The following is an 18,986-nucleotide window of genomic DNA, read 5'->3' on the forward strand; positions in this document are numbered from 1 at the left end:
TCCGCCGGTAATCTATTACGTAGTGCTATAACAAATCTGCACACTGAACGGCTGTATTGAAAATCGATAAATCAAATGTAGACGGCATATTATAAATATATATGGTGTATATTTTCATTACATTGGTCCAGTTGTGTTATGTGATGCTGTATGGTGATTTCAGGCTGTTGTCAAGTTGCCGTTTACTATTGTCATTCTCCGGTATGTAGCCCTGCCGGTGGTAAGATCCAGCTACATCTAAGGCTAGCCCAAAAAAGACGAAGCGGCGGTAAAAGACCTTCGACGGTAATAAGCGGGTTGACAGAAGTTTCCCCTTCCGTTTTTTTATTTGAAAACCAAATGAAAACTACGTTGAAAACTTATGATATTTTATTACCACAGCGACAAAAATAAATGTTGAAAAGGAAATTGCTAGTAAGAGTGGTAGGACTGATTTTAATAACAGCAAACAATGAAAATTTGTTTACTTTTATCTCTCAAGAGTGCGCTGCGAAAAAAATTGTATTACCAACAAACGTGGGGGAAAACTCAGAAGTTTTACTAATCTTTAGTTATTTCATCACCCAGCTCGATTCAGGTGGTAATGTGTCGCAATAGGTGTCGAATAAGATTCCTATACTAAAGCATTGAGTGGCATACTGTGGCATTGAGTATCAACGCGCTGACGGCGATTGACGCTTTGGTTTTTATATTGAAAGCAGGTGTACAGATTCCTGTAAACAAAAATGGCCAGAATAGCAGTGATAAAAGAATCGTTGGATAAAGCATTGCGAGATGAAAGCAAACCGTGGACAAATGTTTTCGCAATTGCTGAACAAAAGATCGGGATAGACCGGCTTTACATTTTTCTAGGTAAGTTAGGTTACCTATCACGCATTCTGTCATGAATTTTGCACTTTGAACACTTATTTTGCCCGTCATTCCTTTATGTAACAATCTTTCCATTTTCAGTTTTATTATCCTTCGGCCCCAATTTACTAACTCGGGTTTCGTTCTTACTTCGTGCAAACATCAATTGTTGATCAACCTTATTTAAGTTTTTATACACGCAGTAAACGTGGTCTTGATTTTTCTCCAGACAGCATTTCGATTCCAGATAAGTTAACGTTAACACAATCTTAACCGATTTGCAAAATGACCGCAAGTTGATTAAAGCACAAATTCCACGTATGTACATGACACACTCCTTGCCTTCATTTACTTCAAAATTATTTAATAGAAGCTGGCCATTCATCACGACTACTAAGCCAGATAAACTGTTATCATGAATTCACTAGCTTACCTCATTTGTCAAGATAAGTACTGTCAACAAAATTACAAGATTGGCTACATTTCCAACTTGTAATTTATCAGACTACATCCGCAATGGCAGGTGTGGCTCGTAAAGAAAGTGTTGAAAGTATGGATAGTGAACGGAATTTGTTTCATAATAATCTATCCGAAAAAGATTTCTTCACAGTAATTAAATATGGTAATTGCCTAACTACTTATTAACGAAATTACTTACCTTTAAAATCTCTAACCCGTTAATCCACATCGTTTCCTCGCTGTATTTATCACGAATAATAGTATGCAAATGTTAGAATTTGTTACTTCTAGTAGTAGAATTATTTTACCATTGGTTTTTTCAGCATCTGTGGGATTTCTCGCAGTTTATTTGGTAGTGGGGATAGGCCAGCAGTTGGTCTGCAATATTATCGGATTCTTGTACCCGGCTTATTGCTCCATGAAAGCTCTGGAAAGTCCCCAAAAAGATGACGATACAAAATGGCTAACTTACTGGGTTGTATTTGCAGTTTTCACCATCATCGAATTTTTTGCTGATTATATCGTATTTTGGCTTCCAATTTACTGGCTAATCAAGGTAAGCAGATCGAAATTTATTACACAGTTGTGCCTTCATGAAAAGAACATAAGCTTTGCTCAATACCAGTTTATAGATCCAGTTCTTTTCATTCTATTATTCAAGGATCAACTTTTTAGTTTTTGAGATTGCACATGAAATTAATAAACATTGAAATTTCTTTGATAATTCATAATCGAGGTAACATATCGATCTTTATTCTTTTTTTCTTTGGTTTTTTCGAAAATACAAGAGTGCATATTTCGTGTGTTAGTACAACGAATGAATGATCTGTAAATTTTAACATCGTAGTCCAAAACCTACAAACTTTTAAAAACGAAAAAAAAATGTATTCACAAGCAATTACAAATAAGCATTTTATAAAACATCACTGGTTCATATGATATTCACACCGTATTCAGTTATTCTATCTGTTCCACCATATATCTCAACTCCTTATTGTGGTAGTGGCTAAACTGAAAATGATGATTTTCCAGTCCAAACCGTTTTACCCAAGTTGTACGCAGCATGTAATAAATACAAACACTGAAGCTGATAACTAGAGCCAGTAGTCGAATGATTTATTATTATAGAGTCAAACTCATGCGTCAAGGTTGTTTGAATGCTTCGTTTAGCTCCTACTTACAGCGTAAAAAAAAAAACCATCATAAAGTGACAAGCCCTTGACTACTTATATTACCTTGACTGGAGCAAGAAATGCCTGGTTATCACTCAATATCAATATGCAAAGTGTATGTTATATAAGAAAAACGAATTTATTTTCACAGTGCCTTTTCTATGTTTGGCTTATGGTGCCAATCGAATATAATGGATCTTTAATCATTTACCGCCGAGTCATTCGTCCCAAATTCTTACAATACCAACCAAATCTCGATGCTATGATTTCCAACGCTCGCAATTCTGGTAATTATATAATATTTATAGATCGAATAGGACATTTTTTGTTTTTGTTTTTCCATGAATCACCTAAACTCGATGCAAAACAGTATATCTAGTCAGTATATGAAATTTTTCCTATATCACTTAGCCTAACATACGATATTATTTCAGCGGTGAAAATGGCAGCGGATGTTCTCACAAATGAGAAGAAAGATTAAATGAATACCCACTTTAGAAATTTCTATACTCACCGAAGAAATGATTCCTAAATTTATACTAGTTGATTAAATTCTTCTCTGTTCATTCCCGAGAATCAAGTTGGCTTTTAGGCTTAAAATCTCGCCAGGTTTATTTGTGTATTAATTTCTTACCAATCGTTCTAACTTAGAATATTTACCTACATCTTACATCACACGTAAATTGGCAGGATTTCTTAGAATAGTAATTTCACTTTATAATTAGCTAAATTCTATTTGTGTATTTTGAAATTTGAAAATGACGACTCTTTTACTAATGTCTTTTCAAAGCATTCTGTGATTTAGGACTGTGTTTTCTGGCTTCGGTTAGCACTTGTGTATTACAAAATTATATGCGTGTCCTTTTTCGTAAAATCACACGATATTGAGTATGAGAGTCAAGTTAGTGTGACTAATAAGATGCCTAGCACGCTAAACATCTATACAATTTACGATATTTTTTCAAGTGCTGTGGTTGTAGCATTGTTATTGTATTAATCTGACAATATGATGTCTTCAGATATGAAATTGTTCGTTAATTAAACTTCTTTTTTGTTACAATGCCATTGAAATTGATTCATTTTAATCAGGTTGATATATTGATTACAAATATTGTACAGAATAATGCCTTTGGTTTTTATTGCATGTAATGTGTTTTTATTCCACTTAGTTTTGATAGTAATTTAAACCAATAATTCAGTTGACATTTCTTCAATTTAATTTTTATAGCCTTGAAATAAATTACTGGTTATTGTTGAACATATTTCCAGAGTATCCTTTGATGCTATGCCATAGTAGAAAATGATGATGCATCTTCAAAAAATAAGTTATTGAATAGCGATAGATTTGAAAAACTAAACTGCACTAAATAAACATTTTATCTACCTAGGCATGGTGAAATCACCGTATTATGATCCTCAGTATACCGTACAACATAACCATAGATCAGTTTCATCGCTATTCTAAAATATAAGTATTCAATGGCTTTTGATAAGAATCTCTTGGTATACTATATTAGGATTATGATAAAGTAGAATATACTAAGTGATGTTTGTATTAAAAAGATTTTACACTTTGGTTACGATTAGAAAAAATGAATCAGGATTGCAATTCTGCTTTTGCCTCAACACGTTCAAACTCTAGGAAAATTTTGTGTCGATAGAAGACAGTTCCTAGTAACTAACAAAGAAATTATTTTTTCACCTGCAGATTGTTCTTTGGAGATATGACCAAACCTGTACTAATTGGCGTAATTGAATCTCATGTTGAGCTCGTAACTTTATTGTTTACTTTTTGCGTTTTATTAGTGATAAAAATATTCGATGATTAAGGACACTGGTTTAACAATTTGTTGCAATTTTTTTCTATTAGGATGTTCAACTGATTATATTACATTTATATAAAATAGAATTATGCGGTGCCTCAAAAGACAATTTTCTTTACAACTTAATAATAAAGCTAATATGAATTGTCTGGAAAAAAAACGAATAAAGAACCATTTATTTTATATCCTAACTTCAAAAGCACTGTTAAGCGTTTCTTCCTAAAATATTATTTGAGTCCTGTATGCAATTTTCTGTTAATTCTGATAGTTTATATCATACAGCGAACTTCTGCAATTGATAAAGTTAATTAGTATCATTATCCCAATATTTGCAAAAGCTACAAGACATAAAACTGACACGGAAATTATCCACTCACATTTCCCCATAGTGGAACTTTTCTGCAGTCAATGCTAGCTTTCTAATATTTCGTATAGTTGTAGCCGCCGCCACTTGAACCTCTGGATCTTTAGATCCGACCATCCGCAAAACATGCTGCAATTTACAAAGAAGAAATCATCATCTCACAAATTATACTCAACCAAAAGAAATATTAGTCATATGCTACTCTTACCTTGACAACTCCACAAGTATGCATTGTGATGCAATTGAGCGGTTCTTTGCTAAAGTGGCAAAATGCAATTGTGACCCCCTTGAGAACTTCTGGACTTTTGCTAGTCATATAGTTTACCAATGGAGCTACGGCATTCAAGCGACCAAACTCATAGTTATTCTTCTCCCATTCACAACAGTATGCAATGGCCAGTGCCAAATTAGCTCTCAGACTTTCATTTTCCTGTGGCGGTGATTGCAGGTAATTACAAAATGCACATTTTTTTGAAAATTACATACTGAAAAATATTTGAAAATCAAGCTCCTCTGCATTGCTTACAGTGTCTACAAGATCAGCCAGCATCTTGACAACACCATGATCCGTTAATATGCCCAAATTTTCAGGATCTGTAGCAATTTGAGCAATAGTAGCACAAGCAGCACTTAAAACGTCCACATCCTCAGACTCCAATAGGCTAACCGTAAGCTCCAAACCACCGACAAATGCTCTTACCATTTCAGGTGAGTCCTTGGCATATTTTATGCAAGGTACTAAAGCATAACATGAGTTCTTCTTGATGACATTGTTGGGATGCTTGAGTAGGGACCAGATCAAACGTACGCCGTCCAATGTGTGGTCAGGATCATTTATAATGTCCATGCATTGCTCGTCCTTGGCACATTCTTTGAGCACCAAAGGTATGTTCTTCAGTAACGGCTCGTACGTTGAGCTCAATAGCCGGATCTAGATAAGGAAAATAGAAATGCACATCGCCTCATTATTTGAAGATCAATTTACTGTTATATATGGTTGTTATTTTTTTTTAGGAATTTTTACCAATTTGGGGAGGCCCCCCGATGTCCTCAGTATATCTCTGTTCTCTGGATGCTTGCAACACTCGGATAGCGCACCGACAACACTTGTCAAAACATCTTCATCCTCATGTTCTTCCAGCAGCGGTACAAGTGATGCAACTAAATTGTTTTGATTGAATCTACTTATGTTCTCCGGGCTCATGGCGCATTTCCAAATGCCCCCTGTCACTGCAGCCAGCAGGCGCTTGTTACTCCTTACATCATCGCTTTGTGCCAACTTGCACAAAGGGTCTAATCCACCAGCCTCACGGACCATGTCACGAGTCAATTTATTATCAGCGCACTTGTGTATCGCCAATGCACAGTTTTCTTTCAATTTCACATTTTTATCTTCTATGTGACGAATAATGTCCGTTATTATGCCCATCTGTTCGAAGGCTATTCTGAATGCTTTCTAAAAAGAATTGAAAAATTATATGCTTATTATTTAAGCTAAATTTGATTCACAAGCATATTTTTAACTTGTTTGACTGATTTTTAAAACTGTAGCCTACCAAGTCGGCACACTGCTGTACAGCTCCCATCGTAGGAATAATCAATTGCGTATGGCAAGAGCGCAAGAAGCGAGCCATGTGAAAGACGACCCCTTGTCTTCGTAGATCTTCTTTGATCTTCGGACTACTACTCAAAGAATCGAGTGCCTTCGCACATCCGATTGCTACGGCGACAAGCTCGCACTCATCTTCTTTCAGCTCCTCGAGAGGTCTTTGTAGCACAGAATCCGGCACATCCATAATGTCCAACTAAATAAACGATATTACGAACTACGAGTTTTTCTATGGCACAGTTACTTAAGGATAATTGAATTTTAGTAAATCTTAAATCCTTGCTATACTTTTTTATATTCAACTTACAATCAAAGGTATACCGTTACGGATCCGTATTTGTTTTCTAGCTTTCCTCATCATAGCAATATTTGCCATAGTTTCGGCAGCCATCACCTGCAAATCCCTTGCTGGATGCTTCAAGATGTTTATAAGAGGGGTGACGATGTCAAGATCAATTAAAGCCTTCCTCATATCCGAGCTAGTAGCTAGTTGTAACAGCACAGATAACGACCCAAGTTGACACTTTATATCACGAGTTTCCAGAAGGTTTACCAGAACTTCCAAACCCCCCATATCTTGTATGAGGTGCTGTATCACCTGAAATTTCCAGACGAGTCACTTTCAAGTTTGAGGTAAAGTAACCAGTCATAGTTCGCAGTACTATGTGTAATAAATAATTCACTATTCGCTATTATATAGTGATCAATTAAAATAAGAAGCACCGATTTTTACACACGGAGTCCTAATATTATTTATCCTCATCATAAAAATACGATACTATTGCTTCAATTTCGACCGATTTCTCATCTTTGCGATAGAAGTAACCGAACCATTGAGGTGAGTTCGTGGTCCTTTAGTAGGCAGAGGGAAACCATTGTGGCTGTTTGATTTCCGGCTTTCATGTACTTTATCAGCTTCTGAATGTGCCAAAACTCTGATGGCACACCGGACTTTAGGTCATCCTTTAAAAATCTCCCCTCGTTATCGCTTTCGGACTCTGGCTCATCGTCGGAGCTTTCCGCTTCAGCGTTTTCGTCAATGTAACGAATTCTGGGTCCAAATGGTTCGCCAGTCATTGCGGAGACGAGCGTCTTTCCTGGTGGAGTGTCTAACTCCAAAGGCAATTCCGGCTCTGGCCTGAAGGATAAATATCTAATTATACGCATGGTAAGGATGGACGGTTTTATATAAAACAATGAATAGTACGCGCACACAGATTATCACGGTAAAACGTGCACAGCTACGTTTGTTGAGAAATCAAATTAAATCTTGGCGAATGTTACCGCTCTAATAAATTATAATATTTACTCGGTAGGAGCTGGTGGTTCCTCAATTGGCTTCTTCTTCTTTGGCATATTGGAAAAAAATGTTCTTCAAGAGTTATAAACTGTTCAAACACGTGTGCTAAAATTTAATCACCTCAATACTTGAGACTTAATATATACTTTTAAAATGGTTAAACGTCTAAAATGACAGGCTGTGCTTGCCGTTCGCGATTGAACAGTTGAATTCGTGACGTTTAATTGGTACGTTCGAAGTTTAACCGAGTCTATCTTTGAAATTATTGATCAAACGTGGAGAAAATATTATATAGACACAGCTATGCATGTAGGTCAAGAATTGTTGATACACGTTCCTTTCTGTTTCATATTAAGAAATTATTTGATCAAATGGGCTATGGAAAATTTTTTATTCAAGCAAATTCAACGCATAATTATATCTCTGTGTAATTGCCCTCGCTCTAACAATAAAGTGAATTCTTTTAAGTTTGCTGCAGCATCTGGAAACTTTTCACATATACATATACTTCGTACGATCGTCTTATTTTTAACCTTTTTATGAAACAACTTTCTTTTTTTTCTATAATGTGAAATAATAAATTTTTCTCAATTTTTCGACAATTGTAAGCCATTATTTTTAAACAAAAACGCACAACAAACAATCTTTTTCGTATCCAATTGCCAACCTACATAGCAATATTAGAGTACCAGGAAACGAAGTTTTCCGCTTTGTGGTTTTGGTGCCGATGACCTACGTTATCTACAATTTAGAGATGCTATAATTTATGAAATGAATCGTTTGAGAATTCAGAAGAAACGCATTTTCATTCAATATCTGATACAGTTTTTAATCCCAAATATTAGGAGTCTGAAATTAATCCATATCCATACATTTTTTATCATTTTTGTTCTCTCTGTAACTCAATTCGTAAAGTCTGTGAGGTTGAAGCCTGATGTAGGTGCAGGTACTCTCTTAGGTCCACATATGCGCTGACCACCTGTTGGCGGATGTTGCAGCATGATGAACAAAGATTATACCGGAGCCTTAAGCCGTATTTGAATACTGGCAGACAAAGGTGGCACGTACAGATTATAATTATACATTGGACGCAGTGTAAAAACTTTATGCTCAAGACCATCCAGAGAAATTTTACGATTTATGAAACAGGTGCATCTCTGACCGGTTGCAGCATGGATTATAGATGGGGCATTTATTCGAACAGGTGGCGATACAGCGCATCCATTATATCCTGCACCGGGGTCACCTGCAAGTCTGTTTTTCTGACGTAGGAACCACCCGACGGTATATTTATACAGTTAACGAGATGTTGTTATTTATTGACTTATTTGCTGCATGTGTAATGTAACCTGCGGAATTAAATTCTGGATATTCGACGTGAGTTCGAAGATTTTTGCTGTAGGTATATCGCTGCGGGTGGCCACAAAAAATAAATAAAATAATGGAGGTGTCCGGATTTTTCGAACAGAAGTATTATACATAAAAACACAAATGATATACGTCAGGAAATACCCAGGGAAAACCCCAGGGAAAATTCAATATATTATTTCTACAACAACCTATATACAATAATACAGGGTGTGAAAATATATTCTGAACAAAACTACCTAAATGCTTGAGGCGTTGAACATAAAAACATTCGCAATAGGTTTTAAAAGAGAAAAATGAATTAAATGTTAACGCGACGGAGATACTTTTCGTAAATCCAATAACGGGTGTGCAATATTTAATTTATAAAAATTGAATGAAATGATTTCTTTTCTCAAAGCAAGAGGTAATACAACGTCAACATAACGCCTGCACAGCGTCGTTTAAAATAATTAAAAACTTTACCGTCTCAAAACAGTCATGTCCCAGGAACCGCGAAATGGAATTTTTGGAAATACTGGATTGTACGAATTTGCATATGTCGTGATTACAATTTTATTCAATTTAAAAATAGTTGTTAGTGTATATCTATAAAATGTGAACGATACGCATTCCGCGTCGCTATAAATTGTAACCGTACTGCTTCGTCAGAATCGGCTTATAATTGCAAGCATAACGTTTTATTGAGGTATATAAAACTAAAAATTATTACTCAATACATTATAAGTATGTATGCGAATGAACGCCAGCCAAAACTGTAACTTTCTTTGCAATTTTTCAACACAATATGCTGCATTTGTAGATATATATAGTGTAGGTATACCGAACGAACCACAAAACGCTATACATATATATATAAAATAGGATACCTCATCCAATTAGTGTGAAAATTAAAACTGACATAATTACGAAGACGAACGTCACATACAAAACGACTGATCGTTAGTACGATATACAATATATAACGTATGTATTTGTATACGCATATCTCTAGGCGGATATAGGTATCGTTTACATGCTGGAGAATGTCCAGGCTATAGGTAGGTAACATACCGATATAAAAAGTTGAAAATACTTTTCAGGCCCATACGTTCAAGGATAATTATGATTGAATACTATAACTATTAATAGGTAATGGGGGAATGTGATCATCTTTTACAATTGTGAGTACCCTACTGAAAATGTTTACGTGACAAATCATAAGATGTATTGAAAGAATTTAACGTGTGATTTATTACATGATTTATTTTGTAAATTTGATAAAATATGTAAGAAATCATTATTACATTATATTACGAAAGCACAAATCATTACACATACTGAATACAAATTCACATAGTTCACTACATAGTTTTTTTATATGATTTTTTATCTGGTATGTCTGATGATTCGTGCTTTTGTGATTTATTATGTGATTTCTTATACGTTTTATGGAATCTACTATATGAATCGTGTAACATATTACACGCTGAGTTCTTTGAAAACATTATATTGATTTGACATATGAATATCTTCATTAGGGTAGTGAATATGTTCTCAAATTCTGTAATACCTTTATCCCGACCTATCCGTATTATACATTTATACATTACAATATGGTATGTATAATAGAATAAAAATTTATTATATCATGTCGTACAATATTATAGAAGAAATCGCGTAAGGCATCCTTCGAATCTGAGAATTTGTAACAATAGTATAAAATAACTGACATACATTCTGTTCTGCTGTTCTATTTTTCCAACTAAGCGGAAACTTCGAAAACAGACCCATAAATATTGCTTACGACAAACTGTTCGTTCCTAATTACGAAGTGTATAGGTCTCATTTGCCGTCCCGTTTCTTTCAAAACTCTAGGTGTTATGAAATTTTTCACCTATTTTCGACATCTTTGCAGCTATTATAATTATCAACTCCCCGCATACGCGGCCGAGTGATCAATTCCCACGGGCATAAGTATATCGTCCGTCGTATTTTTTTACTCCGTGTAATTATACGCATTCCGACCGAATCGATTAATCATTTTAACAATAGATTATTATAATTGAACGTAATTTAATTTGAAACAACTTATATAAATCAGTTATTATACCCATGTCCCCAGCGTGGCATTATAATTTCACCGAATTATACATTGTTATTGTAACAGCTGCAGTAGCAAGAAACGTATTAGGTACATCTAAATATTTTATCAAATATATATATATATATTAGAATAGAAAATATATCTAACGTCGTTTCTCGTTCGTGATTATTTAAGGCCATGAGCAGACCGCCTTGATTTGCTCGAGGTACATACATACTTAATTCTGCTCAGCCCTGAAAATAATGCAGAATAGTATTATCGCGTTACTGCTCGAACATTACACGTTATACATATGCGGTTGAAGCTACGCGTATGCGCGTCTAATACGAATTAATACCTGAAATAAGAATACAAAAATGGCAATGATGAATTGCCACATTTTTGCTTCGCTTGCACAATTACTTACAGCGTGTATAACGATCTGATCGCGTGCCTCTGCGATAAATAATATTATACATGTATGCTCGTGACAATTGTTCCGCACGTGTATAATATTCTAGGTATAATCTTGTACTCGCGTACACGTAGGTACTTTTATACGTATATAATAGAAATGGGCCAAGGCATTCAGCCTAATTTCTAAAACCTAACGTCTTGAAGCAATGTTATATATTCTTGTACTTTCATCTCTTACACGCATACAGTTATAACCGTGTAATTCGATGTGTACGATGTACACAAAAATGGACCCCACGAAAATTAATCGTAAACTGCAGGTTAATGAAAAACTTACGTATCAAGTTGAAAAGTTTATTTACCATCTGCAGTGTGCGTTACGCTCATATTAATAGTCTTCGACTTTTATTTAACGTTTTCATTTCTTTTTTTTTAAAGTTAAATATAATCCAGGCCCGTATAACTGGCAACAATGAATTAGTATCGCAATTTGCGATTCACCGCAATTATAATACTCAACGCGATCGCCGATCGAATATTTATATATCCATTCAATTGTATTTCAAATATAGCCGGTCAAATATATCACCATTCGGTCTGAATTCTTTAGATAAATATTTAGAACTACCGATTCCATCCGTTTATTACGGTATCTCCGATCTGATTTACTAAAGTGAACCATTATAGCCGCTGTTGCTATAGTTTCCAGGTATAACGTCTGCGTATTATTTTTCCAATATAATAATATTTACAACCGCAGTGGAATAACACACGTATACCTATATAAGATATACAAATTAGAATTCGAATGTATATTGATGAACGGTATTTTATTACACTTAAGTATACAATTTGTGCAGTAAATACATGCGTGCATAAATACGCGTCAGAATTACTAGAAAAATAAATCGCATGACTGTCGAAAAGTATATACGATATATATCTAAATAGGTATAATAATTGTGTTGACGGAATGCGAATAATCAAGGGGTTTTTGACACCTGGGTGACCTGGGAAGACAATAACTGCAACCCTTGGGTGGGGTTCGCATATCGATTCCAGCATGATTCCAAAAGCAAGGGGGCTGGGAGGGGAGACGGTGCGTCACGAACACACCGCCCGGTGTTATCCCCGGTTGAAGGCACTGGAAAAGGTTCGAAGCGGTGGAAACGATCCGGCAGTCAGACGCCGCTGCACTCCGTTGTCTCAAGTCTCGAGGCAGCTATCGTAGCTGACGGCTGGCGTTGCATCGCTGCCTGCGGACATTCGTTGACTATATAATTAATTATACGCTAACGAGCTTAAAGTTCAGTAACTCAAGGCGCAGCTTCGGCTTCGCGGAGCGCGGGGCGTAAGCGTTATCGATAATATAATTACCGTGTTGTGTTGTGCTGTGACCGGTGTTTGACGTTTTCCGGGGCAGAAACGTTCGTTTTTCAAACACGGTGAGTTGTTTATTTTACATATCTGTGGTATATACATTATACATTGTTGTTATAATTTACCGAAATAATTAATAGGGTGGAAATTTATACGCTTCGACAAGTCATGTAGCGTAACACTGCCGAATATATCATTCTTTTATTTGGATAGATATGTAGTTTATTATCTCTTTACATTTGTACACTTGTTTTCTATTGTTTTTGTTTTTCTTTTTTGGTAAAATTATACAGTTATACCTGTGTTTTTCACCTGCATCCTCGATCAACCGTATCTATTTACATCGTTCATTGATTACGTTTCAAACAATATACTCGCGGAATATCGTAACTGTTGTTATACTGCATCAGAATTTAACTCGAGATAGGTATAGTACGGTTGTTTTTGGAGTAGCTGCAGGCTGATAACTCACACGCAGCACGCATATGACGTAGATTTTTAAATGGAAACGGTCAATTTTATTTCCTTTACATTCTTTTCTCTGAGCCCGAATTTCGGATATTAACTTGTTACAGCCCGACAAAACCTCTTCGGTCTTGGAGATATTATTAAAAATCTAGTAATTTTGAAATCAAAGCCATTACCATAAGATACGACGAGATTGAACAACTGTAAATTAGCCACAAAGATATAAAATAGCAAACTACAGTAATCAAAATGAAATTTTCAGTAAATACTGGGTGATAAATGATGTTTATCAATAATCAGACCATTAAAAATTATGTCTTCTAGATTAATATAATGTCAATGTGTCATCCAAAGTGTATCGAGATTGACAAATAGAAGCGACGTTTTTAATTTGTTTTCAATTTTTTGGAAACAGGAAAATGGCTGGCGAAGATGCAGAGATCTGTGGATTTCTGGATGCCAAACTACCTGGCAACAGAGGAATGACCCAAAGAGTAAGAAAACGTTCTCTAGCACCTTGGAAAGTCTGGAGACGTCATTGGTGTTCGGTGAGAAAATTGGGTCCGGGTCTTGGAATAGAAGTTAGATTAGACTGCGGTATAAGTAGCGGCGGAGCTACGGTACCCAAGGATCGTGATAACGCGATAAAAATACCGACAGATGCTATTATCTGTCGTACAGAATCCAGGTCCAAACAGTTTGCATTCGGTATTTTTCCTCCGAGCGAAAGAAAACCTCTTCTATATCTGTGTGGGAATTCTGAAACTGAAAGTCAACGCTGGATGGCAAATCTTAGGCAGGTACTTAAGCCCAGAAGACATCGTTTCATGGAAGGCATGTTCCATGTTTCAATGGTCGATAATGCACATTCAAGAGGTGCAGGTCTCACAGGTATTAGAAATTAAAATAAATTTTTAAACTTTACCTTCATCGCACATATACATTTTTTCTTGGCACATTATTCGGTATTTTCATGAATATGCCAATATTTTAGTACTCGGATATTATAAAATACTTTGTTATTGTTACGCACAGTTGGTATTTTAACATCCTAATAGCTCATAGATTCGACTGTTAACAGCCTCACGGTTGAGTATTGTGTTTTAACTTTAATATTATCACAACAGCAGTGACTGCATTTTTGTGGTCTTGTGATTGCAGGGCTTCATGGCGATCTCGTAGCCAGTCGTTTGGGCGTTTTCGTCAAGGACGTCAATTCCGGAGAAATAAAAGAAAGCTTGGAATGGAAAGAGTTGAGTCAATTTCATCTTCCAGCCGCAGGTCGACCAGAAGATGTGAAACGAATTTGTGTGATTCACACATCCAAAGAGTTTCGTGGAGGCGTTGGCGAATTGCATTTGTTCTGCTTTGAAGCCGTAAGATTGCTCCAGGACTTTTTAACGCAGGGAAGAGGACCACGACACAAGCATCTAAATGAAAGGCCTTTAAGTCTTAGTGAAGGAGACTTAAGAATTTCCATTCACAATGATGGGGACTCTGGTACTTGTCCTGTATTGAAATCCAAAGTTGCATCCAGTTTGATAAGTGCTGGCTTGGGTTTGTTACTGTCGACAAGATCTGGTAGCGAGGCAAAGTTATTAGATGACATATCAGAGAACAAAATTTTGGGAAACGTATCCCGTTCAAAAATAAACATATGTACCCGAGCTGTCGACAATGTCTATCAACCAGAACCAGCCAGTATTCCAAACATTGGATCAAGTCTGGAAGAACTAGAAGAACCTTGCCCGAGAAGAGTTTCTAACATCTCAGTTGCTTCGGGTATCTATGAAGAGATTATGGATGAGATTGATCCATCGAGGACTATAAAAATGCCATTTAATTTGTACGAAGACCCGGAGGAACTACTTTTTGGGCCTTGTGGCCCCAGACAACCCCCTCCACCTTTACCTCCGAGACAACGCTGTGGATCTGGATCCACCCGCAATGGAAGGTTAGTGTCAACATTACTATTTAGGGTAATGCGAATCGAAACTCTGCTAGGAAGTTGAGCAGATCAAATTTCATATCAATTTCTTTACCATACAGCATAAGTGACGATGGTCTAGATTCGGAAGGTGGAACGAGATCAGCTACGCCTAGTACTCAAGAGGATACCACACCAACACCAACGCCAGAGGATAAAACAAATACTAACCATACACCAATTGATAATGCTGAGTATGTTCCGATGTCTCCACGCCTAAAAGATATCATGCAACAAGACCAAAATCCTGCTCAGGAAGATTTTTATATGATAATGCGCTGACGCTGCTGTTCAAATAAGTATCTTGATAAATATTACGGTAGGTAATATTGCAGGTAACAAATTAAATACACTAGCACTAATTCCGGATGACCCTTTACTTGAATGCGCGATAAATAAGTAAGCTCTTGACCTAATATAAATGGCTGATTTACATGTAAAGAGCAGCTCATATCATGATAGTAACTGTGAAGTGATAATTATAATAATATTAATATATTATTTGAAATAACAGAAGATCCTGTTATCTTTTCTACTCAAATATCAATCTACTTGTATATTATACAATCAGCTGCACAATATGACAATGCGTAATAAATTTTATTCTCGATCTAAGGATTTTGATACGCAGAATAAGCATTATACCGTGTTAATGTTGAATTTAATATTTTGTAGTCCTAACAACGACTTGTATTGCTACTAGATGTATTTATGGTAAGGCTCAATAGAACTCAGATCTCTTCTGATTAGCATATTCATGACGAATGTGGGTACGGCAAATTGATGAATTAATTGATGACGAAAATCAAATGCTAAACTCACATTATTGCGCCAGTCAACTAGCCTGCGGTACTGCGTAAGGAAAAAAAAGAAATTTATATCAAGAGCGTTCATGACGTTTCTAATTTAGCATAGAAGATAAATTATACTCGGCTTTTGCTCAAAAACGTTTCTACAACTTTTTAAACTTTTTACAAAATTTATTTAGAAAATTTTGATACTCCAAATATTTATCCAATATCTGTACAAAATTACTGTGCTAAAGAGCAATGATAATAATAAATGGCAATTTTAATCGCTTTTATACAGTAAATTTACATGGCTAAATGATAGAGATGTATCTAAAACTTAATGTTCAAATTACTGCCTATTGCCTTTCGCTATGTGCCTCAATATGCATTGTATTAACTAAAGAAAAGCTTGTTAACGTTTGAATTATTGTTACTGAGTTTGTTGCAGTACGCAAAAGAATTTTGACTTCATTGAGTTCATAATCTAAAAACTTTCCCTAAATTTTTAAAAATAATTTATGATTTATACTCAAACTATGTTAATCTAAATTTGTTACAATGATTTCAATGCGCGCATACAATGTGTCAGCTGTAGTGGTTATCGTTTTTGTACTAAAAAAAAATATTATTGAACATTTATATCTTGAAAATTAGGAAGTAAGTTCGTAAGAATAATTATCAATCGTTTTCAACCTATCCTATAAGCTTGACAAGCCAGCATCAAAAGGCTGTTTGACTACTGCACATATAATTATTTGACGACGGATGTTTTAAGCATTTTATTCATGTTCTAAGAAAACGTAAAAACTAAAATAAAATAAAAATACAAAAAATTTTTAATTAAATTTTAAAAAACTGACTCGATCTGACAATTATTCGTTAATATTCTATGTGATATAGTTATGGTATTTTAATTCTTTATTAAATTACCCAAGTTGATCCAACACACTCTGTAACTATTAAATTAACTGCTTATTGCTACGTGCTTATATATTACCGATTAACGTTAATTTACTGTTGCTTCTTATACTCTGTGGAATTTATGAAATAAAATTCACATTTGAACCAAAATATCTGATACAGATTCTAAAATTCATATTTTCTTTTTTTCATTGCATTTTCTGCTGTACTTTTGCGAGCCTTTCTTTCAAACTCGACTTTGTTGAAGCGATATTCTTCAGCTATTTCAGCCATAAGTGGATCATCAGGATTTGGGTAACTGAGTAGTAGTTGAATGGCAGTCAGTAAATTTTCTATGTTTATCGTTGGTTTCCAGCCTCCTTTTGGTGGCATTTTTAACAAGTCCATACAGATTCTTCCTGCGTCATCTATGTTGGGGTGGTAAACAGGTGTTAAAAACTTCATCCTAGGGGGTTCAAAAGGGTAAATTTCTGGTATTTCAATTTCTAGTTGGAATAATCCGCCCTCGTAAGGGCTCCCACGTGGCCCCAAGATATTAGCAGACAAAACGTCAGTTTTGTCATTTTTCGGATAGCAGCAAATACCCTCCGGAGGATTTTCTGCCATCATTGCCAGTTCTCTCTTCAACCTTGATGCTTTCTGCATTTCACGTTGAACAATTTCTGCGAAGTCTGAAGCAAAAACTTCTTTTCATGACAACCAATTTGCATGCATGATATACTGACTACATAAAATATTGCTATTCCAGAATTTTTGAAATTTTCAAAACAATCTGGCTTCCCGAATTAAACCAGTTGATTTAGTCGTAAAGCTAATTCTACTCATCATTTTTCATAATTTAGTCTTACTTTCATTAAAACAATTTATTACAAGGGGCTTTTAAAATATTCACCAAACAATTGTATCAGATTTGAGGTTAGCAAATGGTACAAGGATTTTTGTAACTAGTTTTTCCGTCATTTCATTATACGCAAAGTTGCTCATTTTTGTTCGAATAAGTCAAATCCTATCTTCAGTTTATAATTCATAAAAATTGGCAACCACGCGGCGAATCAGGACTGATCTTCAGCTACGGTTTTAATTATTTTTGCGCACGATACATCATAAACTCTAGCCGGATTGTACGAAGTATCTAACAATTTTGATTAAAAGCTGATTGTCCAAAGCCATCAATTTTATTCAATGATATCCTGCCAATTTATTCAAAATCTGAACAATGTTTACCGAATTTTTACTGAAGTAAAAAAATTATTAATTTTACGTCCACGATATCGTCCTGACCGTATTTTTTGTCCCAAATTGATATGATTTGGCAGATTCACATATTTTATGTACATACAATAATAACAGATTCTCTACTGACAATATGTGCGAAATTCAAGAAAAAAAATTCTGAGCGCGAACATGGAGACTAGAATACAGTCTCCATGGAGCGCGAATATGGCGCGAACACGAGTAGCGCCGCGAGTGCCCAAGCTTGTCACTATGGACAAGACTTGCACTAAAGCTGGATTTTCACGGGCGTCAAATTGACGCGACAGCGCCACGCCATAGGCGGACCGCAGAAGGACGCTCGTGGAAATGGGTACCGAAACAACGGCCAAATGCTAAAGAATTGAAACGTCTAGTATTGTCAATTGGACATGTGAATGACCGGAGAAAAAGAAGAAGCGAGAAGGAAATCGATTAAACCGGTAGCAATTTTCGGGGTAAGAAGATAATCCAATTCATTATCCAGAATCATGTACTCGTGCGTAATCAAGATGTCTCTTCGTTCATTTAATTAATACCGCATAGTCCATACTGAAAATATTGTGGTGGTGGTCAGGGCACGGTCTTACATACAGGTCTGGAAACTCCGTGGTGGGGGGTATGCACTCTTATTGAAGCACCGATCGTTTCGCCTAGTGACCACGAGTGTCGCTGCGATAGAGGAATGCAGGCTAAACAAGTTTCCGTCTCTCTCACACAGCCTGCATCCCTCTATCGCAGCGACACTCGTGGTCACTAGGC

At 35.8% G+C, this 18,986-nt stretch overlaps 3 protein-coding genes across 5 annotated transcripts; 2 read left to right on the forward strand and 1 right to left on the reverse strand.

Annotated features, from left to right (window-relative positions):
- The first annotated feature begins 532 nt into the window (after positions 1–532).
- Positions 533–4,494, forward strand: LOC124218666 (receptor expression-enhancing protein 5). Of its 2 annotated transcripts, none has more exons than XM_046625310.2 (4): positions 533–852; positions 1,632–1,864; positions 2,632–2,767; positions 2,915–4,494. In XM_046625310.2, the coding sequence occupies exons 1-4, from the start codon at positions 726–728 to the stop codon at positions 2,959–2,961; spliced, it is 543 nt and encodes a 180-aa protein (XP_046481266.1). In that variant the 5' UTR covers positions 533–725; the 3' UTR covers positions 2,962–4,494. The 2 variants fall into 2 exon arrangements, with proteins under 2 accessions (XP_046481266.1, XP_046481267.1); XM_046625311.2 differs by lacking the exon at positions 533–852 and adding an exon at positions 951–1,471.
- Positions 4,190–7,818, reverse strand: gudu (Armadillo repeat-containing protein gudu). 2 transcript variants are annotated; one of them, XM_046625308.2, is made up of 9 exons: positions 7,586–7,818; positions 7,108–7,414; positions 6,584–6,874; positions 6,224–6,472; positions 5,692–6,123; positions 5,194–5,598; positions 4,876–5,097; positions 4,681–4,796; positions 4,190–4,592 (listed from the first exon to the last, which is right to left on the reverse strand). In XM_046625308.2, the coding sequence occupies exons 1-9, from the start codon at positions 7,630–7,632 to the stop codon at positions 4,559–4,561; spliced, it is 2,103 nt and encodes a 700-aa protein (XP_046481264.1). In that variant the 5' UTR covers positions 7,633–7,818; the 3' UTR covers positions 4,190–4,558. The 2 variants fall into 2 exon arrangements, with proteins under 2 accessions (XP_046481264.1, XP_068992059.1); XM_069135958.1 differs by lacking the exon at positions 4,876–5,097 and having other exon boundaries at positions 5,368–5,598.
- Positions 7,819–12,556: 4,738 nt separating this feature from the next.
- LOC124219298 (uncharacterized) lies at positions 12,557–17,504 on the forward strand. Its single transcript, XM_046626656.2, has 4 exons — positions 12,557–12,871; positions 13,690–14,165; positions 14,436–15,228; positions 15,324–17,504. Exons 2-4 carry the CDS (start codon positions 13,694–13,696, stop codon positions 15,541–15,543), a joined length of 1,485 nt encoding a protein of 494 aa, XP_046482612.1. The 5' UTR covers positions 12,557–12,871; positions 13,690–13,693; the 3' UTR covers positions 15,544–17,504.
- Positions 17,505–18,986: the final 1,482 nt, after the last annotated feature.

Source organism: Neodiprion pinetum, chromosome 5 (assembly GCF_021155775.2).
Source record: "Neodiprion pinetum isolate iyNeoPine1 chromosome 5, iyNeoPine1.2, whole genome shotgun sequence".
Lineage (NCBI taxonomy): Eukaryota > Metazoa > Arthropoda > Insecta > Hymenoptera > Diprionidae > Neodiprion > Neodiprion pinetum.